Source organism: Lissotriton vulgaris, chromosome 6 (genome assembly GCF_964263255.1).
Source record: "Lissotriton vulgaris chromosome 6, aLisVul1.2, whole genome shotgun sequence".
NCBI lineage: Eukaryota > Metazoa > Chordata > Amphibia > Caudata > Salamandridae > Lissotriton > Lissotriton vulgaris.
In genome coordinates, this window is record NC_141694.1 from 1,607,338,549 (window position 1) to 1,607,365,906 (window position 27,358).

Sequence of the window (27,358 nt, forward strand, 5' to 3'; positions counted from 1 at the left end):
TTTATCCTTTTTCTACTCGGACAATGGTAGCTACTGCTGAACCTGTTTTTTTTCATTTTCCCTGCTGAGACTTATTTTGCACGGCCTGCTACTGCAGCTGTACGCTAATACTTATGACAACTGAGACTCGGCTGAGTTTCATTAACTACTCTTTATGGGGAATTCTACCTCTTAATTTCTGATTTTGATACTCCATCTCCAGAACTCTTTATTTTGGTTCTATACAGGGTAGGTTCTTTATAGATTCAATAGGGATGAATTCCTTTATGGAACACACTTGTTAAATTGCATTACTGATGACTCTAACCATATTTTCTTGATAATTTCTGTGACCAGAATTAATGATTTAATTAATTAAATAAAAAGAAATAAAAATAATTTACTAATCTCTTAAAGAGAATAACGTTTTGAAAATCCACTTAAAACTTTCATCATTGACTGAACTTAAACTGTAAATTATAATGGTGATTGACTTGATGTGATTTAGCTTCATTCATAAATGGTGGCACAGATCGGTCGCCTCGAAAAATGAAAGTTGCAGCTGAGTTGGCACTTATTCTTGTAAGTCATAGGTTGAACTGATACAGGAGAGTAAAATGTGTGCTCTTTTCTCGCTTTCACACCCAATATTTTTTAGAAGACAATTGTCAGCCATATTATCCTTCTTCAAGTAAAGGTAACTGTAATACAGCAAGCATTTCTTGGTGAAGAAGACAATGTTGTGTTTGGAGATGCTGTCGCTTCCTCTCCTGATTCCAGGCACAGAATAAATGTGCAGCATAATCAGAACTTTAAAGACAGTCTGTTTCAATTTCAATTAAATGCACAGGGGGTAATATCTGTTTCGAATTATCCTGTGGTTGTTTAAAGAAGTTATTGAATGTATCACATGACCTTGAGAAAGCCCCTGGACATGAATGGAACAGTGGCGGCGGGTGATTGCCTTCTCCACCTATCTGCACTTTTCTTTGCACTTACACCTTCACATTGGGAAATATGCACAAACATTTTTTGTATTTTTCTACTTCCAGTAGTGAAATGGCTATTTTTTGGACATAGTTCACCTAACCAAGAATGTGGTATGGCATACCTCTAAATTGTGGTGTTTTCACCCTCTCAATTTTAGTTAATAACCCAATTATTGTGCTCCTTGACTGAGATGTATGCCTTGCAGTTCAAGATATCCCTGTTTCAGATGCCAGATGCCTAGGTATTGTGGGGTGCTTAGTGTGTCTGAGTTTATGCCTGTACAGAATCAGTAATAACATCGAGAAAGTGATGATAGAATGCTTGAACTAATCCCTGCCACTGATAATTACTCAGGGCCACAACTCAGTCCATCATTTTGTGCTCACCATGCTACTTTACAGCAGTTACAGCCATATGCAAATTGGCCTTGGTCCTGTTCCTGTAAGAATAGTCCAGCCAGAACTGCCAGGCAAGATCCTCTCCAAACTGGAACCTGGTGTCCAGCAGTCCCCAAGTCCTGTCTCCAAGTAAGCACATAAAGCACACTTTCGTGGGGTCACAGCCCCAATACATATACCCCATCAAGTCTTTGTTCTCCCCATGGCACAGGGCTCTGTGCCTGGTCCAAACCAGTTCTGGTGGGGCTCTTAAACATTTTATTTACAGTGCACAACAACCTCCGTTGCTAGTGTAGGCTCTAACCCCAGACACACCACAGGGGGGCGGGGGGAGTCAGAATGTGGAAGGCATGCAGAGTCCTATTCATGCTCAGGTGCTACTCCTTCCACCACTCCGAATGCAGATTGGCCTATTCAGCCTAGTGCTGACTCACCCAGCCCCTCTGGAGCCACTGCACCTCCCCAGTCTCTGTCACTCCAGAGTCAGACATGCAATACACAACAGGCAGGCACAAAAACACATAGCACACAGAAATGCCCACTTCTAAAAGGGGCATTTTAAAAATAGTGATAATAAATCTGCGAACACCATTACGCAGCATTTATTACCACTATTCCAAACATACCAAACTTGATCATGCTACTCCTCTAATGTCAGGAATTACCACTGAAACACATGTCAGGGAATCCCCAATGCATTCCTGTGAGAGGGCAGCCTCACAGTAGTGAGCAACCAAAACAGCTGTTTGTTACTACCAGGACATGCCACACAGTTAAGGCACATGTCCTACCTTTTACCTACAGCGCACCCTGCCCATAGGGCTAGCTAGGGCCTACCTTAGGGGTGACTGATATGTAGTAAAAGGGGAGTTAAACACGTGGGACCCACTTTATGTGCCATGTCACAGCGGCAGTAAACTGCAATGGTAGAGGCCTGAGACAGGTTTGAAAGACTACTTTGGTGGGTTGCCCAAGCAACACTGCAAGCCCACCAGTAGCATTTAATTTACTGGCCCTAGGTATATGGGATACCACTTTAAAACGGTTGGTACAGTTGTATGCAGTCCCTCTCTTTTCTCACCTCCCAGGGCCAAGACACCTCGGCATTCGAGAGCGTTATGAAACTTTATCCTATCCTGTCCTTACAAGAGACTGATAGGTAAATTAAATACGCCAAACAGCTGTAGACCAATCTTACCATGTTTACTATAGAGAGCACATGCACTTTACACTGGACAGCAGTGATAAAGTGCCCAGAGTCCTAAAACCACCAACACCAGGTCAGAAAAATACCAGGAGGAAGGCAAAAAGTTCAGGGATGCAAAAGGGGCCAAGTTCAACACTGAGGGTTATAAATCTTGCTTGTTCAGTAAAAATAAAGTGTGAGAGAATCATTGCTGCAGACATTCTGTAGCATCCACATTGCAATCTTCAAGTCCCATGAGGCGAGGAGATGGCTACTAAGGTATCAAGCATATCAATTAAAGAAATATAATTGAGTGAGTCAGACTCAAGTTGTAAATTTGCCTGAGAAATGTAAGACATTAGGCAACTCCTTGAGCAACAGGGTAAAGTGTGTGCATAAGAGTGGCTCAGCTGCTCTGTCAATGACAATAAGAGACAGAAATGCTTGTTTTGCTTGAGTTTTTTTCTCAATATTTCAGCAAAGTTCTCAAATGGAGCAAAAGAATTGTGAATTTTACACCTTTTCCCTCCACCTTTTTTCTTGTGCAGCTCTTCATGAAACTTGTCATGCAGAAAGTTAGCTGACTGAACTAGTAGGTTTGCACGTTTCATGCAGATTTATCTATGGCGTTAAACATTAAAGGCAAAGACTGCCTTTTCTGGAAGGATGAGATAATCGAGATGCATCCCAAAGTGACCAGGACAAAACACACATGAGAGACTAACCCATGGCAGCAAGCAAGCAAAAAAGTTACTCTGATTAATGCAGCTAAGTGGCAGCAAACAAAATTAAGGATACATCTACCAGGAACTCACAGGCCAAAGTCCTAAAACTAAGAATATATTAAAAATTGCCAACATTGTTTGTTTCCCCCCTAAAGCCCCAGAAGTGACTCACTTCCCCATGCCAGTTCAGGTACTTCAGCTTGTCTTAACTCCTGGAATCCAATAGGGTTTTCAATCTGGCCCTCAAAATCCTGCACCTCCTTTAAACATTTATATTTGCCCCTGGGTAGACATCCTTGAGCAGACCAGAAGAACTGCCAAATGTGTGTGACAATATTCAAATCCATTTCCACATAAGAAAATGTACTAGAGAAACCACATGTTCTACAGGATTAAAGAGAGCTTTGTGTGTAAGAATTGTGCCAAGGGTGAGTTCTTAGTGATCAGAAATCCTGCATTTGATGCGCACCCACTTGCATAGCTACAAACCTTGAACACACGGAGCATCACCTAGAGAGAGGATCTTGGAATTCTCTTCTTCACCAACTTTATACTTGTATCCTAAGTCATTGCTGTGGCGAACTATGTGAATAAACAGCTCTTGCAGCTTTCGCATGTTCAAATAAATCCTCCCCCACCTTCAAACTGAACACATTAAGGCTGACCAGAGGTCTTTCACGCCTAGACTACAGTAACATCAGATGCACTGGTCTCCCCAAGAAATTCACTGCCAAGCTCCAGCGACTTCAGAACAAAACAGGCAGGCTGAGTCTTAGCCTCAGAAAGCAGGACCACAGCAAGCATGCTCTTGAAACTCTTTAATGACATCAGGAAGGTACCAGGATTCCATTCAGTGTCCTGTGTGCAATCCACAAAGTGTATTGCAGCACTGGTATCATTTATGTCAAGAAGCTGTCTCCTCACTACAGCCTTAGAAATAGTGAAAAATGAGGGCACGTGTTGGACTTGGCCCTTTTCCCCCAAAAATGTCGCTATTCACCCCCCTGTGCTAGGATGTCTCCCCCATGGTAGAAAACTGAATAGGCCATGTGTGGTGTGAGACGCCAGGTTAAATGTAATGCAATGGTGTGCGCACTTGTTAACCCCCCATTGTAGAAATGTACCCTGGTAACATGCTGCATTTAAAATGGATGCCATGGCTTTGTGTTGTGCTACCTGACTGTAGTAGGTTAGCAGTCTAGATGTTCTCTTCCCAGCAATTCCAGCTTTTGGAGGGAAGCCTGGCACCCAGGGTGCTCTACTCCTCCCCTTGAGCCAGTTAGAACCAGTTCCCCAGAGGCTTCTAGAAGCTTCTGGCACTGCCTGGAGGGAGGGGGTGAGGGGCGTATAGGTAGGGGGCCTGTGCCACTATGTGCTCAGACAGAGCAGGGACAGGAACGTGAGAGGACCTGCTGCCAGGGGGTACCGCCACTTGGGCCTGTGTGCTGGACCCTGCACCCAACTAAAACTCCTATGCGGTCCACAGGGCTAGTGGAAGCCCCACTGCAGGAGTACAGGCTGCTGGACAGGATGAGTGCCACGCTACAGTGGAGGATGGTGAAAGCCTACCGCCCTGTCCTGATGAGCACCCACTGACTGCTGACCTTGCCCAGTAGTGCCTGCTGCTCTGCTACCTGACCCCTGAAGAAGGAGCGCCATCCTAGGTCCCTGAGGCTGGTGGGACCTTGCACCACGCGAGCGCTACACCTAAAAGCACCTGCAGGGGAAGAGAGCTATATCTGTGCTGGCCAGAAGAAAAGGATCGTGGGTACCATTTCCTACATGGCCAGGAGGTGAGGAGTCGGCCACGGCAGCACTGCGAGAGCGCTACATTCACCTAGTTGTAGTGCCTGTATTTCCTTTTCGCACCCCTGCCTAAGGAAAGCGCTTTAGGGGCACTGCCCTGGAGAAGAGAGGAGTGTCTGGCCCCTGCAGCGCTGGAAATCCACGAATGCTGCTACTGAGGAACTGCATGTAAAGCACTGAGCCTCCTAAGCGCTATACTAAGAGAACTGTTGCCTCCCAAAGCGCTGTGTGTGAGGGGAAGGACTGTTGTCTCCTAAGCGCTAGCCTTTCCAAGCGCTGTGCCTGCTAAGAGCTGTGGGGTCAGGAAGAACTGTTGGCTTAAAAGCGCCGCGGGTGCCTATCCCGCGTGAGGACGTGCTGCTTTTTGCCAATGTAAGCGGGTGCCTACCCCGCGCTTGGAGACTGCCCGGAATCACCGCTGGCCCGGGAGAAGTGAGGAGAGCCGCGTTCGGGTGTTTATTTGAACCAGCGGGAGCCTACCCCGTGGTTTTGATAGTGATCTACCGGGAACCTACCCTGTATTGCGCCGCAAGAAGAAACTCACCGATCACTGCCGGCGCCCGGAGACCCGTGGGCGGGCGCGAGACTGTGGATGTGCGCGGAGTGCCTGCGAAGTCTGCCACCACCCTGCGTGCCTAGAGAGAAGGGGGCCCTGTGGCAGAATCGCCATCGCCGCTGGGTCAGGACCCGGCCGCACGTCCAGGAATCCCGTTGCGGCCCCCGCTGCGAAGTGAGGACCGTGCTAGGCCCTGGTAGCGCAAGAGAAGCATTGCCTGGCAACAGGGGCGCCAGCCGCGTCATCGGCCGCGCTCCCACGAAAGCCACGCACTGATTGGCTGCCAGACAGGGAGGCAGCCGGAAGTTCCTGGAGCAGAGAAAACTGCGAGGGAGTCCTCCTCCCCCGGTCCCAGCCCAGAGCGCAAGAAGAGGTGAGCTGACCGGGGAGGAGGCGGCCCCCGCCGGCGCTGCAGCGAGAACTGTGCCTGCCCCCAATGTTGACCCGGTGAGTTGTGTGGGCCTACACCGCGAGGAGCCCCAAATGCGGAGAACGGCCTGGTACATACTCCCCTGTGGAGAGACCCTCTGGACCGGTTGGGAATATTTACTTAGGCGAGCGTAACCACCCGTAGGAAACCCCTGAATAAGCCCTAGGACCTGTTGCCTGCACTGAAGAGCTGCTGTATAGCTGGTTGTGTGATGCCTAGGGAGGACCCGCTGGATTCGTACAAAGGTGTTGGTGCTTCCCCTGATGTGCACACTGAGGAGTGTAGGCCTAATGTCCTGTTGCCCCGGGTTAAGGCCCCATGTTGTGCGTGTATCCTGCTATTGGGCTTCATGCGAGATGCTCCAGGGGTTTCTGCTAATGATGAGACCTAGGCTCCTGTGATGCCTAATACTCCGATGCTAAAAAGGTTGTAGGCCAGTGTCACCCAGGCAGTGTTGTTTCTGCACCATGCGCCCCCATTTCTAACAGCCCATCTCTTGGTGAACAAGAATCGAGACTCTGGAATGCTGAACTGAACGCAACTGCACAAAATCCAGGAACATTTAAAAAAAATCACTTTTTAGAGTAGCTTTTAACTGAGATCTTTTAGGAATTAGTGCCATGCTGAAGAAAATTGAACATGATTGCTCACTTGCCTGATTATATGCTATCTCCCCCTTTAAACTAGCAAACTACTTGCAAACCGTCTGTAGTTACCCGAAGGCTTCAGGAACCAGTACACAAAACAAGGCTCCTCCATAGGAAAACTGAACATGTCACCCGGTCAGATTGTACGATAACATCTTCCTCAAACTAACAAGCCAGACCTGTTATATGCAAATCTTCTATAGTTACCTGTATAATAAATAATAAAGTGCAAAGTTCACTGTTGATAGATTTCCCAAGTCAGCAAACAAAAGAAGACAGCTGCCCAAAACAAAGAAAAGAGGGCGTCCCTCCGTAAGTGAACTCTATCCGATGCTGCACTATTTAAATGCGGGTCATGCCTGTATATTTCATGAATGCGTCACCAATGCCAACTACAGCCAGTCCGTGGCTTAGGAACATAATGAATGCCGCTTACAACAACCAATGGCTGATGAGAGATTTTCAATTTCTAAATAATATGAACCAGAGTTCTCTGCCACACTTAGAAAATACATAGCTACTATTAGAAACCAAGAAAGGTTTCAGTTTATATGTGAACAATACATATGAATGGATGGCACTGAATTTAAGTCATTTAATGAAATTTAAAGATCATTCTATTTAAACCATGATGCTTACCAGCTTGTAACCATATCTGTTCCAGGCTCATCCAGAGCTGCACTGGTCCAGACTTGTGGGCAGCACTTTGCATGGTGATTTCAGACATGGCCAGTTCAAGTCGTGAAGCTGCTATGGATGAGGCTCGTTGAGAACCTTCAGAGAGACCACAAGACGAGCATTACTCAGCCATCTTTGAAAAACAACTCTGTGATCACATTACAGAACAGCATCATCATGCATTTCCAATTTGAGACTATGAGTCATGCATTTGCACTCTGTATCAAAATGCTGATCATATTAGAAAGATGTATTAACTTTTTCAATCCCTTCTTTTTGGATGGGGCCACAAAACACGCACCGAGAAACAGATTATTGTTCATAGTGATTTAAGTAGCCATGAGAGATACACAACTACCCATGAATGTATGTTAACACACCTGTGTAATTTTTAGTAATTTTATTTCTATTACTTTGTTAAAGGATACATAATTATTTATAATGCATGAGAAAGGACCAAACATACACAATGACATCACTAGCATACCAGAATACGTTTCTCATTGTAAAGTATTTTTACTTGTATCCCAATCAGAACATTGTACTACTTTTGGGCTATAGCCACATACAAATGCCTTGCAAACTGCTCTGGATCTCAAAGACTGACATTCTAGTGTGCCTTAAATGAAAGCATCATTTCAAATTTGGGAGTAATGGACGTTCTGCAAAAACTGGTGGATGCCCCGTCTGCCCAGCTCTCAGCTCCCTGCTTCACTTAGAGGGATAGCAACTGCTGTGGTTATGACAGTGGACCCACATCTGACCATACCATAAGGATACTGCTCAAGTCTCTACACGGACAGGTGACATGGAGGTAGAAGGGCCACTGGACTTACAACAGGGCCCACAATGTCATGTTAGACATGCTTTCCTTTTAGGGACCAGGCAGGTAAAAGGGATTATATCCCCCACCACCCCCAACCCGTGCAAGGAGAGAAAACAACCAGCTCACCAAGAGCAAAGTTTTGCCAAAACCAACTCTGCACCCTGGGGGTTTGTTGTCGGAAACATTTGTTTTTACGAAAACGTCATAGATGTTGCCCCCCTATATTGTGCATTTTCTCATTTGCATGGGCCACATACGTTGTTATTCCTTGGCAATACCTGATATATTTATCTTCATTATTATGAAACAATATGCTTTATAATTATCATGTGTTTTTGACATGCTCCTAGTTCCTATATTCAAGTATTGATTTTGAAATGTGAGGGGTAGGAGAAAGCATAAAAGCTTTAGACTTTAAGATGATTGTGCAAGTTACATTTTTCTCACCTTACATCATGTTCAAGAGGTTTATTTTTCTCAAAATTAATGACACATAGAATAGTAGCTGATCACTGCCCTCTCTGTGGAGGGATCTGACTTTAACAATAATAAAGCAAAAAAGGTTTTTGACATTGTGTGTAATGTCTCTAATCCAGAGTGTGTGAGCCAGGCAGTAACTTCCTCACAGAAGTTCTGTGACAAATATTCTGATTTGTTTGAGGACAAGATCTGCAAGATCTTGGAGACTATTTGTGTACCTCATTGGACAAATGATTCCAGACACAAGGTCGCCTGCTCATCTTCTGCCTTATCCAGTCAAAATTCTGGAACGTTTTGTCAGCCGGAAACTGTCTCAATTTGTGGAAGACAATATTCTCCTTGAAAGATAGCAATTTAGCTGTAGGCCGAATCATGACATAGAATCGGCCATGCTTATGGCACCGGACAAACTTAGAGTGTGAACTGATGAGGCCAATTGGCTGTCCTGGTCCTTTTAGATCTTTCAGCCACATTTGATACGGTGAACCACATTATGTTATATGATCAACTTGCTTCGATTTGTGTATGTGGTACCGTAAACAAATGCTTGCACTCTTACCCATCTGAATACTCTTAGGCAGTTGCTCTTTCTCCAAACATCTGACTTTAAGAATTTGGATCACAGAGTTCCGCAAGGCTCAGCTTTGAGTCCAATCTTATTCAACATCCATCTGAGACTTCTGATCACTCATTAAATCTCATAATTTTATTGTGGTGTACTATGAAGACGACACTCAATTTTGTTTTTAGACAACGGCCAACCGGCGTCTGTCACCACTTTCCAGAACTGTATGAATGATGTCATCAGCTGGTTGATCTAAATTCCCTTAAATTTTAATGGGGTCAAAAAAGAGCTCCTGTGTTGTTCTGCAAGCAAAGTCCCAATTGCAATTCATTCGAACGTCTGGTCTTCTGATGTAGAGATATCCTTTTGAATCTGTTTGTAACCTAGGTGTTACGTTTGATAATAAATTGTCCATGGAAACACAGGCGAATAAAGTAGCAGGGACCTGTTTTTCACTACTTCAAGGTCTCTGGAAGATTTTCCCACTGATGCCTCTTGCTGCAAAACACTCATTGTTTGCAGTGATATTTTGAGCAGGATGGATTACTGTAATGCCCTTCTTTTAGGTGCATCAGAGTATCTTCTAAATAGATCGCACAGAGTCCAGGTCTCTGCTGCCAAGTTGGCCTTAAACAGACCCAGGAGCTCATCTGCCTCCATGGCCTTAAAAGATCTAGACTGGCTCCCGCTGCATCAGCGCATAGCTTTTAAATGACTTTGTATTGATTTTCAAGCCAGTGGACCAGTGCCACTACAAAACAGGCAAAAAAGATACTCCCCTGGGAGGAGCCTTGGCTCTGCCACCGCCAACCATGTGTACATTCCAAAATTCTGGAAGACCGGACATGGCGGACGTGCTTTTATGGTGAGTAGCCAAATCTGAAATAATCTTCCTGCTCCCATCAGATCCCTGATGGATCTTCTGAAATTTAGAAAAGCCCTGAAAACATGGCTCTTACCTAAGTAATGTCGACGTTCACTGTAGCACTTTATATAGCAGTATTTTGTTACTCTTGGTTGTATCTCAGTTGCAGCTTTTCCTTTACCCCCTTCCTTTCTCCCTCCCTTATGTGCTGGTGAGTCTCTCCCACTGCCAAGATACCAGTATGGTCACAATGTGCTTTATAAATGTGTCAAATACATAAATAAAATAAATAAACAAAATTCCAGATGATTGAACAGTATAATTCCGAGCTAAGCCATTACAAGGCCACTTAGGATCTGTCTCATAACATCTTTTGAAGTAACGACATAACTTAGCTTTGACTCACAAGAAGGACAAGTTGGACCAACATATGAAGTTCAGGTAAGAACGTGTGGTAATCCTATCAAAATACTTAACCCTCATTATGGCAATACTTTTGGTGCTTAAAGATTAGATACATCTGAATATATCTGGCATATTGGAATATACACCGTGTACAATATGCTGCCTGGCTTAATGATATTACAGTTTTTGCTTACACTTTCGCTACGATCTAACTGGTTTCTGAAATTAGTTTAATTCATTCTCCACTAGCTTACCCGTCGCGCGTTGCTGCGATCTCAGAAGAAAGGAAATTTAAGGAAACTTGTTATGATATCATTCAATTTACATTGTCATTTTTATTGAAACTTATTCATTTTAATATGGAAAACATTCTAAAGTGTTGTTTTAAATATGTTTATTTATTCGAGTGCTTGTGGATACACAGTATTTTTTGTTTATCCGTCTGTTGCGTACACGAATAAATCAGAAGGTTTTCCGACGCGTGAGCTGGCCACATACAGTTGTCCAGAATTCTCCAAATCTAATCCACACACTTGCAGCGATTGTCCTTGTGCTTTGTTGATGGTCATTGCAAAAGCGAGTCGCACTGGAAACTGTAAGCGTTCAGTATTGGAAAGATTATGTTTATATTATATATTATTGTTTTTTATTATTTTTGCCAGAAACCTTCGCAGGAGTATACTCAACAACTTTCCAAAGTTTCATGTCGATCGGATGAATGGTGTAGTAATGCATAAAGGACAAACATATGTGTATAAAGAGGTGAGCAACCCAATATACCCTTGCGGGCTTGGGCAGGAAAGTCAATAATAGAATGGGCCAGCAAGGGATTTTATTTCTGTGATTGAGAACCAGTTAGTGGGGAACTTAATTTAATTACGTACTCACACTGTTCATGAATTATACCTGGAAAAGTAAATTATAACTATAGATCAATAATGTTACCACACTAACATTATACAAAATGAGGCAGAAATAATACGATAACCAGGTTGTTATAATCAAAAATATTTTTTGTCGTTTTATTTTCAGAGGAGAGTTAATCTCTTGTGCATAGTGGGGGGTACACAGCAATTGTCAGCAATTGAACACAGCTGGTGTTCAATTGCTGACGCCGCTACATCTGATCGAGGGAAGCGCCATTCCTCGCTGATCGAGCAAGAAGTCGTTTTGCCGTGATAACTACTAATTCCAAAACACGAGAGGAAAATTCAGTATTCCTAACAAGCCCATAGCACAGTTCACGTAAAGGATCAACCGTTTTCCCAAAGCATTGTCGCCCAGAATTATCGACCTCAAACAGCCTGTGACATCACATTTCCCGCCCCACAAGGCAGCCTACACAAAGTCGGCTACAAAGGGTCTCCAATTTAACGCTTTTAACCTTTGTCCTGAAGATGGTCTTATGAACTCACAAAAAAGACCGAAACGTCGACAACATTGTCTAAATCCTGCTGTTGATTTACTCAGTACCATTGATTTCCTTGTCATTTCTTGGCTGAAGTCATAGTCATCATCATTTTTTAGCAGCTTAGACTTGTTTTGATATACCATGTGAATGAATAACACTGTTTTAGTATATCTTCTTTGCATTTTCTGTACCCCCCACTATGCACAAGAGATTAACTCTCCTCTGAAAATAAAACTACAAAAAATATTTTTGATTATAACAACCTGGTTATTGTATTATTTCTGCCTCATTTTGTATAATGTTAGTGTGGTAACATTATTGATCTATAGTTATAATTTACTTTTCCAGTTATAATTCATGAACAGTGTAGGTAATTAAATTAAGTTCCGCACTAACTGGTTCTCAATCACAGAAATAAAATCCCTTGCTGGCCCATTCTATTATTAAAGGACAAACAGACATACTTTTGTTTTTATATATATATAGAAGATTAAAATTGGCTTATAATCAAACAGTTAAAAATAACAGTGTGGATTTCTTGTGTATCTGCGCTAGTGGCGAAAGGTCTCTGGAACTCAAAACACAAGAAATCTGTCTGCTTCAAAGTAGTTTCCACAGGTGGGCATGAAAAACGTTACAGATGGAATAGGTTCATGATCAAAAGATTTCATGCTGTGGTAGAACTCAGAGCGGTGCCAGGAGTCTTGTATGTAAAATATTCTTAGAACACAATGTCTGTAGTTCACTGGGTAGAAGGACAATACATTTTGTGTTGCGGATCTTCCAGTTGGTCAGATTGGGAATATCACCTGTACAGGCATGGGCGTAGGAAGTGTGGGGGACGCGGGGGATATATCCCCCCCAGATTATGGAGTGGGGGGGACACGGGGACAAGGGTGGGGGGGACGAGGGGACAAAAGAATTTCCCCTTTGCCTTCTGTCATTCGCAGGGCCATTAGCGCAGTGAAAGCGCCACCTAATGGCCCTGCACTTGACCTGCCTGGAGTCAAAGAGGCCACCCGCCCTCTGCCTTTTGTTATTCTGCAGTAAGGCTCGGCATTCTGGGAAGAGCAGAGAAGGGGGGAAAAACTCTGTCTCTTTTCCTTCTTACCCAGAGAAGGCAAGGAGGCAAGGACAGTGTCCACTTCTCCTGATCTGCCTCTGGCAGCTGTCTTCCTCCCCTCTCTTTCTCTCTTTATTCCCAAGGCCGGACTGGACACCACAACCGGCCCTGGCAAAGTGCTCGGCCGGCCCCCTCTCCCCACTCGGGTGGGGTTGGAGGGTTGGAGGTGCCGCTCAGCTCTTTGTCGGGCCGGTTTTTGGCCGATTTTGGTACAGGGCCGAATTTGCAGCTATACTGCAAAAACAGCCCTGTAACAAAAATGGCCTTGAGGCGCCCAAAACCGGCCCCCACCCGTGCGGCGCACCCGGGGGTTGCCCGGTGCCCGCTATGGCCAGTCCGGCCCTGTCTATTCCTACATCTGTCTCTGTCTCGCTCCTCCTTAAGTTCTGATTTCAAGAGCTCTTACGTACTGTATTCTTCTTTGTTTCCCCGTGAAATGGATCCAAAATAGGCGGAACACTTTGGCTGGAAATGTCCTCATTTACTGACCATTTAGAAATTCCAAAGAATGGAGATGGAGAGAAAAAATAATGAAATACCTAAATAAAACAATACAGAGTTGTCAGCAGACAGGCCAGATTGTTATGTACACCCACACACATTAGCGTCACTTTACAGAGTTTGCCAGTGAAAGCGCTACTTTCTTTTTTTCTTCTTTCTTTGAACAACATTGTTTTCCCAGGGCGGGGAAGTGCAACATTCCTGAAGGGGCTGCAATACCTGGTTGATGGGTGTAGTGGAAATGTTTAATATGTTCGTTTTCAACTGTTTTAATTATTTTTGCTTATTAAATGTGTACTGCGGCTCTGTGTCCGGGATGTGGTCTTTTTTAAACCAAACTGCTTACATTTTGATATAAGCAATGGACATTGAAACAGGTCCCTTCCTGGTCCTGTAGCCATGTCCTGAATTTTTCAGGCAAACTCACTTACTGATTTCTGAATAATTAGTTTTAAACTGTTATGGTAACCATGTTGCTCCTGAATACATTTCACATGATTTGCTTATTCTTGCATTCCTTATGAGTGTTTGCTTTTTCCAGGGTGTTATTCATTTTTTTTCAGGCAGCATTTTAAAGTTGTCTAGTGCATACTATGAAATTAGTTGCAGCACAATTGAAGTGTAGCTGAAGGCAGTGCAAGTTTCACTCAGTGGGGCAGTATGGTGTTCAGTGTGGGAGAGGATGTGGCACTCCTGCCAGAGCTGCTGAATTTGGAACTGGATCACCATTTTCAGCCTTCATGGTCAGTCCACCAGACCACACTCCTGACAGAGCTCATTCCGATGCTACACCTTAGAAGGCCCAATAGACATTAGAAGCCCTAATGTCTTAGCACCCGCAGGTGGATCCTAACGGTGGCAAGTGTGAGTTAAGCTTGAAGGCCTGTCCACCACAATCCATACTGCAGTTCACCTCCAGTCTTGCGAGCAGGCATACGAAGAAGCACCCCCTAGATCGACAGTGACTGTCACGGAGGTCACAAGATCCTTGAGGTCAGTCCACCGCATCCATTGGTACCTCCATTGGCCTTTTTCAGCAGTAGTGGTGCAACTTACCAGGGGTTGGCAATGTAGGATTTGCATGCACACCAATCTTAGGAGGTGATTATAATGGAGGTGGGACCGCCACTGCACCTCGTCAGTGGCAGTCCCACCGCCATCGGTGACTGCATCACGCCAACCATATTACAATGGCGGGTGGTTCCCTGGCGGTCGGAAAGACCAACCGCCATGCACCCGACTGGCTCCTTGAGCCCGCCAGTGTGGCGGAGGGGCTCGTGGTTCCTACAATGCTAGTGGTGCCTACCAGGCACTACAGTAGGGATTACAATACCCCTTACCCGCCAGCCTATCCATGGCGGTTTACCCGCCATGGAAAAGTTGGCGGAGAGGGAATTTGGAGGCCCATAGCAGGCTCCTTTCCACCCAGCCCCCAGACATGGGACCTGGGGGGCATCTAAGAAGCCCCCTACATATCCCTGCACCATGTGGAAGGCATGTAGTGCAGTGATATATGTAACATGTCATTTTTTACATTGCCGCAGAGGATGCAGCCAGCAGCACCTGCTGCAATGTAAAAGATGGGCGCCAAAGTGGCAGTCGCATTGTAATGCCTATCGTGGGGGCGCCACCTTTATTAATTAGATTTTATATTGAAGGTCGTATCATGAATGAACATGAAACCCTCTCTTACACTGAGGAATATATAAAAGGTCTTATTGGGGAAGACACAGGGGCAACGTTCCTAACACTTAATAGCACCAATGTTGACATCTCTTTGACCGAGAAAATCAACAAATTGGAACGGCTAGAAAATAAGTTAGTTCGTACCAAACTACATGGACATCTCCTCACAGGATACCTAAGGGCAAACATCATACCTACAGGTCTACAAGTCCGCAACGAACCGGCCATCTTTGTGGACAACCCTAAATTCAAGGAAGGGTTCAGTTTTGTGGCAAACAACTGCTCACGACATTGGATGGTACTTGGGGTGAAGACGGCACGCGAACAAGTGGAACAACTCAACAAGGAGATCAGTGATCTAAAACAAGAAATAGCAAACCACACAGCCTTTTTCAGTGCCAAAGAGACTCTAGAACGTCTGCAAAAAACCTTAAAGGATTTTGACGTGGAAACACAGAGCAAGAAATTGGATAAGCTGGCGAAGGATATACAATACTACAACAAAAAGAAAACCTACCCGTACCTGTAAGAAGACTACTTTAAGCAGGATAATCAGGATTGTTTCTTTTATAGAGTAAGAGGTGGATAACGAGGAGGAAGGAGATTCACACATTTTTCCGATTCATACTATAGCGGCAGTAGTGATAACGAACAGGCAGGACCCAGTGGTGGCTATCAATACCAGGACCAATTGTATCAGTCTCCCCAAGACCGCACAATCAGACCAAACCAAACTTTTTTAGAGGATACCACCTGAAGACCCCCGAGAGGCAGAGGAGGAGCATGGAACAGGCGCCCGACCAGAGGACAGAACCCACAGAACTGGGACGACGGGAGACAACAGGTCCAGAACAGCAAACAAGTGAGGTTCCAGCAGATGATTCATGGCGAAATCAGCACGAGGAGGAAAACATGCAGATGGTAGGACAAAGCAACCCCTTCATGAATTTATCAAGTTATGATTTATCTACGGATGAAACCAAGGTCCTAAGTAAAGGACTGTCCTTCGTACCTACTTCACATGTGAATAGGTTCAATATCAAGGCTGAACTGGCTAGATTCTTCCGTAAGATCAGACTGAGAAACTTCTTTCTACATAAAACAATACCAAGTTCATCGTCCTTCACTGGACTTCAACCACCCTCAAAATTTATGCCCAGCATGGCATCAGTTTCCCACAGGGTTCTCACCTATGAGAGTATAGTACTGAGGGATGTCTTGAAGACCTGTGATACAAGACCCTTTGTAAGACACAACATCTCACAAGGAGAAAGTACAGCCATTGACTCCCTAAGAAACAACACATCTGTGGTTATAAAACCGGCAGACAAGGGTGGGGCCATAGCGATTATGAATATGGAGGATTATAAAATGGAGATCTACTCCCAACTGAGAGATGGTGTCAGCTATAGACCCATCAGGACCAACCCTACCAAAGAGATCAGACTTGATATTGCGGCAATCACCGCGAAAGGCAAAGAAGCTGGTTTCCTTACGGATAAGGAGTTTGAATATTTGAATGTAAGTCAACCAAGGACACCAACCATCTATATCCTTCCTAAGGTTCATGAAAATCCAATAAAACCTCCAGGCCGCTCAATCATATCAGGGTGTGGCTCCCTACTCGAACCATTGAGTAAATACGTGGATATTTTCCTCAAACCACTGGCTGAAACTACACCCACCTACCTAAGAGACACTATGCAAGTTATTAACTTAATGGACCAAAGACCCTTCGATAAGGATAAACAGCTACTAGTCACAATGGACATCGTCTCGTTGTATACGAGTATACCGTAAGCACAAGCTCTCCAGTCTATGAGGAGAGCACTACAAAGGAGACCTCAACCTGAAGTAGTACCCACAGAGTTTATAATAGACATATTAGAGATTGCAATGCTTAAGAACTTTTTCATATTCCAGAGTGAATACTACATCCAATGCAAGGGTGTGGCGATGGGGGCAGCCTTCGCCCCAGACTTAGCTATTTTGATCATGGATGACTACGAACAGCATTGCATCCTCTCCCAGCACAATCCATACCGTGACAAGATCTTGGAGTGGGCGGAGGTATATCGACGACGTCCTGATCATATGGACAGGGGACGAACAAGAACTCACTGCTTTTACACTGTGGCTCAATAACCAATCTGAAGACATTAAATTTACTATGCATTTTAATAAGGAATCCATAGACTTTCTTGACATTAGTATCAAAGTGAAGGATGGCCTACTCGACACTACGTTGTTTAGAAAACCGGCTGTACGGAACACCCTCCTGAGATACTCAAGCCACTACACACGTGGACTTAGGGATAATTTACCATTCGGACAGTTCCTCCGGATCCGGAGGAACTGCACTTGGAAAGACGACTTCTTCACAGAATCAGATGAACTCATGCTGCACCTCCTGGAGGGGGGCTACCCTAAGAGACTATTGAAAAGGGCGAGGAAAAGAGCATGGTATAATGACAGGGATACACTATTGACACCAAAAGAACGCACTCCAATGGAGGACAGGATGATATGCGTCACAAACTACTGTACTAAAAGTAATGCCATAAAGAAAATAATCAATAAACATTGGGATATAGTCGCAGATGTAATAGAGATGCCCAAACCGTCAAGGCATGCTTTTAAGAAAGCCAAAAACATTAGAGACTTTGTGGTCCGTTCACTGTTGGACACACCACCCATGCCTTCAATCCAACATCTATGGAACCTACCAGCAGTGGTGGGACATTTCAGATGTACAAAATGCAAAGCATGCCCTACATGTCAAGAGACTAAAACATGGACACACAACAACAAAACCATAACTCATAAGACACTTACTAACTGCAATACGAGTGAAGTCATCTAGCAATCATTTGCCCTTGCGGCCTCATGTATATAGGTCAAACAAAACAAGAAGTTAAAAATCGCATCTTACAACATTGTAGTAGAATTAGGTGCCACACTATAGGTGCTCCTCTAGTGGAACATTATACATCATACAATCACACACCTGAATCTATGAAATGGTTGATAATTGAGAAAATCACCCTGGGTCCACGGGGTGGCAATTTAAGTTCCATCATGAATGTCAGGGAGTGCAAATGGATGCAGTACTTTGACACTGTTTTCAATGAACTAAATGAATCAGATACCACTTATGCACAGTTGGCAGGCCTTAATCCAGAATCATGATCTTGCTATTTGCTGTCATATAGATATGCCCATACGAATTCAATGTGTCTGTCAACTGTTTAACTTATGATGCAACCTTTCCATCTAACAGCTAAAAACACATACCATTGAATATGCTATGTATGTCTACTGTACCTAGGATACCATGTTTTATCTAGAACTGCACTGTAAATACATTGATCCTTGTTATATATTTGTTACGCAACAGTATGCTATTGGCTCAATCATGTTTCCGATTTAACCTAATTATGCCATTGTTATCGGTCCTATCTTGTGATTTAACCTAATTATGCCTTTGCTGAGGGAGCAACATGCTATGCAGATCTTTTATCCCATTTTCGTGATGACTATTTGGGACTTGCTTATGGTAATAATTTCCCTTCATCTTAACATTTACGACGCAAGAACATGCTTTCATTTTCCCCTTCAATCTTTGATTGTATCTAATTATGCCATTTATGAGGAAGCAAATAATAATCTGGCAGTTACTCATGGGAATGTTTTTCCTTCGATCCACCTTTGGACTCAACAAGAAGGATATCTTTTTAGACACCTCGTTGTAAAATACAAGTTACTACCATCATTATTCTTTCCTGACGTCCCCTTGAGGCTGTGCAAGATAGCACCGACACAGACTGTGTGGGTGACTCCTAGGGCACTGATTTGGGTGCTGGGAACATCCAGCCAACGTTTGTCATTAAAGTTTTTTTTCAAAATAAAGTTTTCCTTGAAACAGGTTTCTTGTATGCTTTCAGAGTATTTATTCATACTTCTATCAAGATGCACTGTTTGATGAATCTCTTAAAACAATTCAATTCTCCAAATAATCAGTCACAACAATCCTTCCAATGCATTTGGGCACATTGCCTTCATCAGGGAAGTCTGTAATGTAAAATGTATATCTGTAACTCCTCTATATCACACAGGTATATTTACAATCAAAACATAGTTACTCGACACACTTAATAATGACCACGTACATGTAACTGTTACATGCCTATTGCAATCAATCTACAACAAGTGAGAAATCAATAGCTTGTTCGGTAAATCATTGAATCACAGTTGTCTAATAAATATTAAGAATATAGTGGATACTCTGCATTTCGTCAGTGAAACGGAAACAAATGAGATATATATCTTAAACATACAAATGATTATTACGGTAAAATGCTGATAGTGTCCGCCAAGTGACAACTAATATATAATGTGAAACTTGCGTTAGCTACAAGAGTGCCACATTCAATAAAGTCTATCCCAGTTTTAAGTGGCTCAAAGATGTAGTTGCCTTCCATTAGTGCAATTCTTACCGTGTGCGATTCAAGGCTGCTTCCTAGAAAGGAGCCACCCCCATTGTCAAACACGCGGAGAAACCAGGGTGTGACGTATGAGGTGAACAAGAGGCGTGGTATTAGCAAGAACGTATATACTGGGCGGGTTTGAACATAAACAAACAATCTTAAAGGGACCTCACTGGATACCTCAAATGTCGAGTGTTGAGTGTATTGTAGCATATCAAATTTACGTAAGTTAATGAAATCTCCTAATGCTATGCTGCAAAAAAACATTAAATAACATTCATCAAGTGAACTATAGCTAGGAAATAATTCTATACATGTAAATGATTACGAATGTGAAAATCAATAAATGTAAAGTAAATATCATGCAAGTCAGCAAATAGTCTGCCAAAGTCTATGTGCTAGATCCTCATAAATAGCACCCAAATTCCGTCCGTTCATTCATTCCCCTTGGTTTAAGGGTCTGTAGACAGTATATCCAATAGTTTTCTCGCATCAGCAACATTTTTTTGTTATCTCTGTCAGAGCTTTTTTCCACCACTTCCCAGCACCCAAATCAGTGCCCTAGGAGACACCCACACAGACTGTGTCGGTGCTATCTTGCGCAGTTTCACATTATACTCCCGGGCAGGGAGCATTCCAAGGAGCACGATACATTTGGTTTACCTAGCATTGAACCTCAGCAGTGCACAGCTAATACTCTTTGTTGTTTATCAAAGTCCCCTTGAGGCTCCCATCAGAGTGCACCGTGATTGGCCGTACTGGTACGAGCCCTTGCGCAGCATTCAGCGCCTGCACCTCGTGTACCTCCTTGTTAAGTACAGCACTTCGGTCAACCCAATCTGACCCTGACAGCGATGGTGACGGTACACAGGTAAGAACACGCCACCGGCTATCCGTTTTTTGAACTAGATCAGACTTCGAGGTCTGGTACAGCCCCTACTTCCATTTTCGCAATGCGAGCCACAGTGGTTGAAAAACCTTTTGACAATACGTAATGCGTTTCCTTTAGCCAGTTTGAATTTTTCGTTTACGAGTTGTTATTTCCATGTCCATATGCCACGCTAGATGTTCTAAACCTCTGTAAACCCCCTATATGCTCCCAATGCCAGCTTTAATCATTGGCATTGACTGAATGCGTTTTTCCGTTTCTCTAGCTAGCTGGCTTCCTCTCGACCGCCAGATACGCTAGGTGAGTTTCCAAGGCTGTTGAGACACTTAGTATGGTTTGATGAGAAATATTGTCCCTTGAAGCAAGCTGGTAATACGATGACCTTTTTAAACGCAATGTGATGAGGGAACAATCTCCACCCTCCGTAGCCAATGACCCTAGTCTGGATGTGACACGACCCGTTTTAACTAAGTGTATCTGTTAACAGTGTAACATGGCTTTTAGTGACTGATTTATACTTTCTTTATTATGAAAGTATAATGACAACTGATACACTCTTTTTTAATTCCCCCCTCTTCAAGATCCACCATCAGGGCCCGACTACATCAGCGACCCGTGTAGGCGGATTGATCACGCCTTTTTGGAAACAATAATGCCATAGACTATCTGTAGAAGAACCAGGAGAATGATACACGGTTTACCTCAGAGCCCACCTTAGTAAGTCTCCCTAATTCACTAGGACACCAATCATATGTCCTAGAACCTGAATCTTTTTTATATATTATTTTTATATATTGATTCAGACCAATCGAGCAATGGAGGAACTAATGTAAAGTCCAATACAGACGGTCATTGAGAGGCCATTCTCTAATGTAGGTATCATGTTTCTCGATACCCCCCGTTTATGCTTCCAGGTTCACCTTAGATGATCAGACTATGACACTGCGCGTATGTTTATAATTTCAGGTGCTCCCATCCTATTACGTCCTGATGAAGACTCCAGAACTAGGCGCAAATTGCCCTTTAATTGAGCGGAGTCGAAACGTAGACTGACTATACTACTGTCTCACATTATAGGATCTAAATGTATCGAGATATCTACCCTATGTGGGAAGAAAAATAGGGAACTAATGATCATATTAGACTGTAAAGGTCTTTCTTTAATGAATTTGCGGGGAAGGAGATTTTAATATCTTTTATGATCAATTTGATAACTTATCTCATTCGTCAATTTTGGATCGATTGTTATCTGTCATTGAGTAAAAGACAGCCCCTGCATAGGTTAAATAGACCCCATAAACTGACGCAACTCTGAAGAACCACTTACAACCGATGAAGTTTAAAAGGTTTAATATAAAATTAAGAAAAGTTGCAAATACAATCCTCTCAGGATAAAATTCAGCGAATATACAGGAACTAGAAGGAACATATATTCCCTAAAGAACCTCAGTCTACACACGAATACAATTAAAGTCAGTTCCAGAATCAACAAATTAAAAAGCATAGATATGATGTGGTTCCGTTGCGTCATCTACAAAAGAAAAGAATACAAGTTAAATCTGTCCCTACTCTATACTAGGTGACATCCCTACTTCGCAAGTTTCTAGTACCCTAAAAAAGGTGTCAGCAGTTTGACTCCCTAAGAAGTTCAAACTCTCTTAGCCTCTAAAGGTAACTTAAGTTTAAGAAGCAGTACCCTCTCTGCCTACCCATCCGATCTCTAAGGGTCCTCGGCCTACTGCTCTCTTGCGCTCTGATCTCTCTCAGCGCTCACTCCTAACTCTCAGGCCATCTGCACCTTCGCTCTCGCTCTTCTCCCCGGGGTGCTGTCCCTAAAATACACAATCACAGTGTGGGTGGAACGCCCCTTCGACGCCCACCACGGACTTTCCCCCATGATGTAATTTTCTGGCTCTTTCCATGGCTTCGTCTCTTCGCGTCGTCCGTTAAGTTGACCTTTCTCCTTAGACGCCATCTTCGTCTTCTTGCTGGTGCCTTCATTCGACTTTACCTTTGACACTTTCGGAGCAAAATCTATCACCTTATCAGAACTTTACTCTTTACGGCTATATACATAACCTTTCTTGGTCTTGTGAATGGTCATTTCAAAACAAGACTCAAATTCCAAGCGTCTCCTCTCATGTTTAGGCAATAAACTTCGTCCGACATTGTCACCTTAAATCTAACAAGAACTAGACTCTTTGGCTCGCACATTCAAGTGAAGGCTATTCACGACTCCTGTGAGCCCACTAAATTACATACAGCGGACTACACTCCTGCGAACCCTTGGTCAGTCAGGTTATAATCACAAATGACCTAAAACTCTTCTAACATTCCTACAAACTTCTTCTACACAGTATAACCTTTAACACAATTATATATGATCGCATTTAGCAAATCCCTTTGCTTATATGTGAATACATTTTACATAGAATATAAACCTTGATACATAGAATATAACTTTATATTCTCATTTGTTACATCGTTATATATGCTCTCTGCACATTTCTCCATGTTACATTTCTCGCCGTTTCTGCATTTAAAGTTACACGCGTACATAAATTCTGCTTTGCACGTTCTTCTGTTCGTGAGCATTTCTACACATTTCTACATTAGCCCACTACGTATACGGGCCTTCTAAATCTAATGCATTTTCAAAAGTAAAATACAGTTATGTTTCCTATATTACTTTGGTCACATCTGTTAACTTTATGCTATAGGCGTCAACTTCACGTTACGATATACATTTCATTCCTACGTTTATACGATATGCTTGTAAATATGACTCGGATATACGTTTTATTCAAATTGCGCTCTCTCAGTTCCCCCCTTTGATGACTTTTAGGAGTCATCACTAAATGCAATTTGAATAGCACCTTTAAACAGAACTAGTTACTTCATTTCCTCTTTTCATCATTTCAAGTGCTCTTAAACTTTTATACTGTTGATCTTGTAAAGCAGCTAATCTCCTTTCTTGTTCTCTCATAGACCTTTGTAACCGGTTCGTCCTATACCATTTATATAGTTTCACAAATCCTAACAATGTGATTATACAAATTAATACTATTAATACAGGTTTTAATATATACCATACAATGCTTTTACCAAGGTTGGCAAACCAACTTCCAACCTTTCCTACTCCATGACCTACTTTTTCCCAAACATTTATTTTTGTCAAATCTTCGATTTCCTGATGAATCTGTGTAATGTTTCTTATGACCTTCTCAAGTGGTTTTGAATTATCAGGAATATAAGTACAACATTCCTGGACCTTCAAAGCCTTGCAAACTCCGCCTTCTTTTGCTAATAGCACATCAAGAGCAAGTCGATTCTGAAGAACCATTGCTCTAATCGATTGCATCTCGCCTTCTACTAACATTAATGACCTTGCAATACTTGCAGACAATCTATCTACGACTGTAGCTAGTCTCCTGATCTTAACATCGTTAAGTATTAGACCTAACATAGGAAACATCGCTCCAAATACGTCTCCTACTACTTCTGCATCTCCTACTTCTCTTTTCGTTCTTGTCGAAGCCTTTCCTTCTATGATCGCTAAATCCTTTGCATGATATATTTTGGGGAAGACAATTGCCAAGTAACACGAACCATACCAATTGTCAGGCAGTTTTACATAGGCATTTCTTCCGCATACAAAATATACATTAGGAATCACTTGCATCTCCTTCATGAAATCTTTCGTATAATACTCTAATCGAAAAGCATGTTCGCAATTTACTTCACCTACAAATACGTTCTCATAATATGTCTTGCTTCGAGTTAAACATAACTTTCCTTTCTGCATTCTATCCAAAGCTATTGGACCATTGCTACCTTTCTTCTTATGTGCCTTCTCTTCTTCGGTCCAATCAGTTTTCCACTGTCCTGACATTTTTAGAATCTTCTGTCTTCTGTATCGGTCATCTACTTGTCCTATGAACTTTTTCTCAATCTCTGACACTTTGCAAGTCAGATTATTTCTGCGTGCGTATGATGTATCTAATGTATCCCAAGGAAGAAAGAATTTGGCTAGTCTATCCTCCTTTTTATAATAGTCCCACTTATTCATTTGTTTATAATTCGGAACTTCAGGCAGTACCGAATCATAATTTGAAAAGTAGTACTCAAATCCTTCTCTACCATAAAATATACTAAGCAGTAAACTACATGTTATCCCATAAGTCAGTGGGAGATGATGATATCGGATGCCCTCATCTACAGAAGCCGGCAATTGCATACAAACGTAGCAATCTTTGGCCTCCATGGCATCGATATACTCGTACAATAGTTTGGCATATGCGTTTGACCTAAAGTTTCCCTGTGACTCGTCTACATGTAATCTACGAGCTTCATCTGCCAGTAACGCTTTTTCACGAATAACATTGCTCTCCTCCTTCTTCCCATCAAGAGCAGGTTTCAAAGTCGTTACAGGCTTTACATCTGCTGTTTCTTTATCACTTTCATGTCCTATTATGTATGATATTGTCACTACTGTAATTATGAGAAAAATTACTACTGCTATAAGTGTACCTATTATGCATTTAGCTTTTCGGTTTGGGTTGCCGTTCTCCATGTTGTCAAACAGCGTAACTCCTTCTTTTGCGAAAAAGTTTTTCTTTTCTTTTCCAGTCTTTGCTGTATTTGCTTTATTTTTTCTCAGTTTGTAAAGTGCTCTCTATCAACAAAGTCTCTTTTTCGCAACAATGTCTCTTTATCTTTAACGACAGACAACCCTAACCCTTCTCCGTCCTCTAAATGTTATCCCTAATTTTATTCTTCTTTCCACTCGGCGCTAGGTTATCTTCTTCTTTATAACTTATATACAAAAGTCTTTATACATCAACAATTATTCTCGTACCTGCAGCTTTCACAACAAGTTCCAATAGTTCAAAACGAACAACTTTTTCTTCTTCTTCCGGAATTTGATGACCAAAAGTCGGAAACTGTAATCGATTTAGCACTAGATCTTTGATCCGACTCAAGTATGGGGGTATGGGAAGTGTGAAAGTCAGTAATCCCTCAGTCTCGAGTCCAGGAGTCAACATCCATATCTCCACTGCCACAAATGGATCGTGATCAATTACTTTCACTTCCTTCACTCTCCCAGATTTCTGTCCCCAAGACATCTGCTAGATAAGTCCACTCTGGGGTGGCGTACCTTCTGCAGGGCACACGTACCCTCCTCGATCTTCTTGGACTCTCAGTTCCTGAGTCTGTAGTTTCTTCCTCTTGATCCGACTCTTCAGAGATTGGGACAAGAGTTTTCTCCTGTTGTGCCTTTAAGCTTGGCCTTCTCCTTCTCTCTGGCCAACTAGCTTCGTCACTCCTTGTCCTCCTGCTCCTTGTTCTTGGACTTGTCTCTTGGTCACTCTCAGCATGTTCAATATCTGATTCGTTCTCCCAGTTACTTTCTTCTCCTGAGGCGACTTCGGTCTCACTGGTGTCCTGACCTTCGTCGGCCTGTTCCGACACAAGTTCAGCCTCTTCGATCACCTCTACAGCTTGGCTTTCCCCCTATATGGCTTCTCCGCTTTCCGCTGGATTCTCATCCGAGAGAGGAGCTGTTTCTTCTAGAGGTGTTGGCACTCTTCGAGTGTGTGAAGCATGTATCCAATTTGGCAGGCCTCCACACTTCACTGCAGTGTTCGTGACAAGTATGACTTGAAATGGTCCTCGCCAACGTACGTCTAAGCAGTTCTTCCTGACATGCTTTTTCACCAAGACCCAGTCCCCCGGACTCAGGTCATGGCACAAGTCTTGTGCTGATGGAACCTCTGCAGCCTGGACCTGGAGGGACACAGAATTAATGGCATCAGATAGTCCCTTGCAGTAGTCCAAGATCAAGTCGTCTGTGATGTTCAATAACGCTGCAGTCGGAACCGATGGCAATCTCATAGCTCTCCCCATTAGCACTTCATGTGGAGAGAGACCTGTTTTTCTATCTGGTGTGCTACGTATGCTCATAAGAACCACTGGTAGTGCGTCTGGCCAACTCAGGGATGTTGATGAACAAACTTTGGCAAGTCTGGACTTAATTGTGCTGTTGATTTGCTCTACAATCCCTGAAGCTTCTGGTCGATAACTGCAATGGAGCTTCTGATCGATACTCAAAGCTGAGCATAGCATCTTCACTATTTCGCTGTTGAAATGAGTTCCTCTGTCTGATTCCAAAGAGGATGGCACCCCAAATCTCGGTATCAACTCTCTAAGTAAGAGTTTTGCTACTGTAAGTGTATCGCATCTACGTGTAGGGTAAGCTTCAACCCATCTAGAAAATATACAGACAATCACTAAAACGTATCTGAGTCTGTTGCATTTAGGCATTTCTATGAAATCAAGCTGCATCCTATTGAAAGGCCCCCCAGACCTCCCAATGTGACTCAATGTGACTGGTGTTCTCTTTCCTACGTTTAGTTGCTGACAGATCGCACATCGCTGACATACTGCTTCTGCCGCTACTCTAAATTTAGGGTTAAACCACGTTTGTCTGAATACTCTCACCATGGCATCTCTACCTATGTGTGCTGATCCATGCAATTTCCTTGCCATTGGACTAACAAGTTCATTTGGTAAAACTGCTCTCCCATCTGCAGAAATCCAGAAATTCATTTCGCTCTTTATACACCCAGCTGTTTCCCAGCCCTTTTTCTCCTCATCTGGTGCATTCTCCTGAACACTCTTTAGCTCATCCCATGTATCTACAGTGTCTAACAACATTGTCAATT

At 43.1% G+C, this 27,358-nt stretch overlaps 1 protein-coding gene across 1 annotated transcript in view; it reads right to left on the reverse strand.

Annotated features, from left to right (window-relative positions):
- The window catches only part of TTC7A (tetratricopeptide repeat domain 7A), a 1,603,679-nt gene that overhangs the window by 228,627 nt on the left and 1,347,694 nt on the right, over positions 1-27,358 (reverse strand). Inside the window, exon 18 of the mRNA XM_086927774.1 lies at positions 7,357-7,491. Coding sequence (XP_086783900.1) covers positions 7,357-7,491 — 135 coding nt within the window. The remainder of the gene's footprint in view (positions 1-7,356; positions 7,492-27,358) is intronic.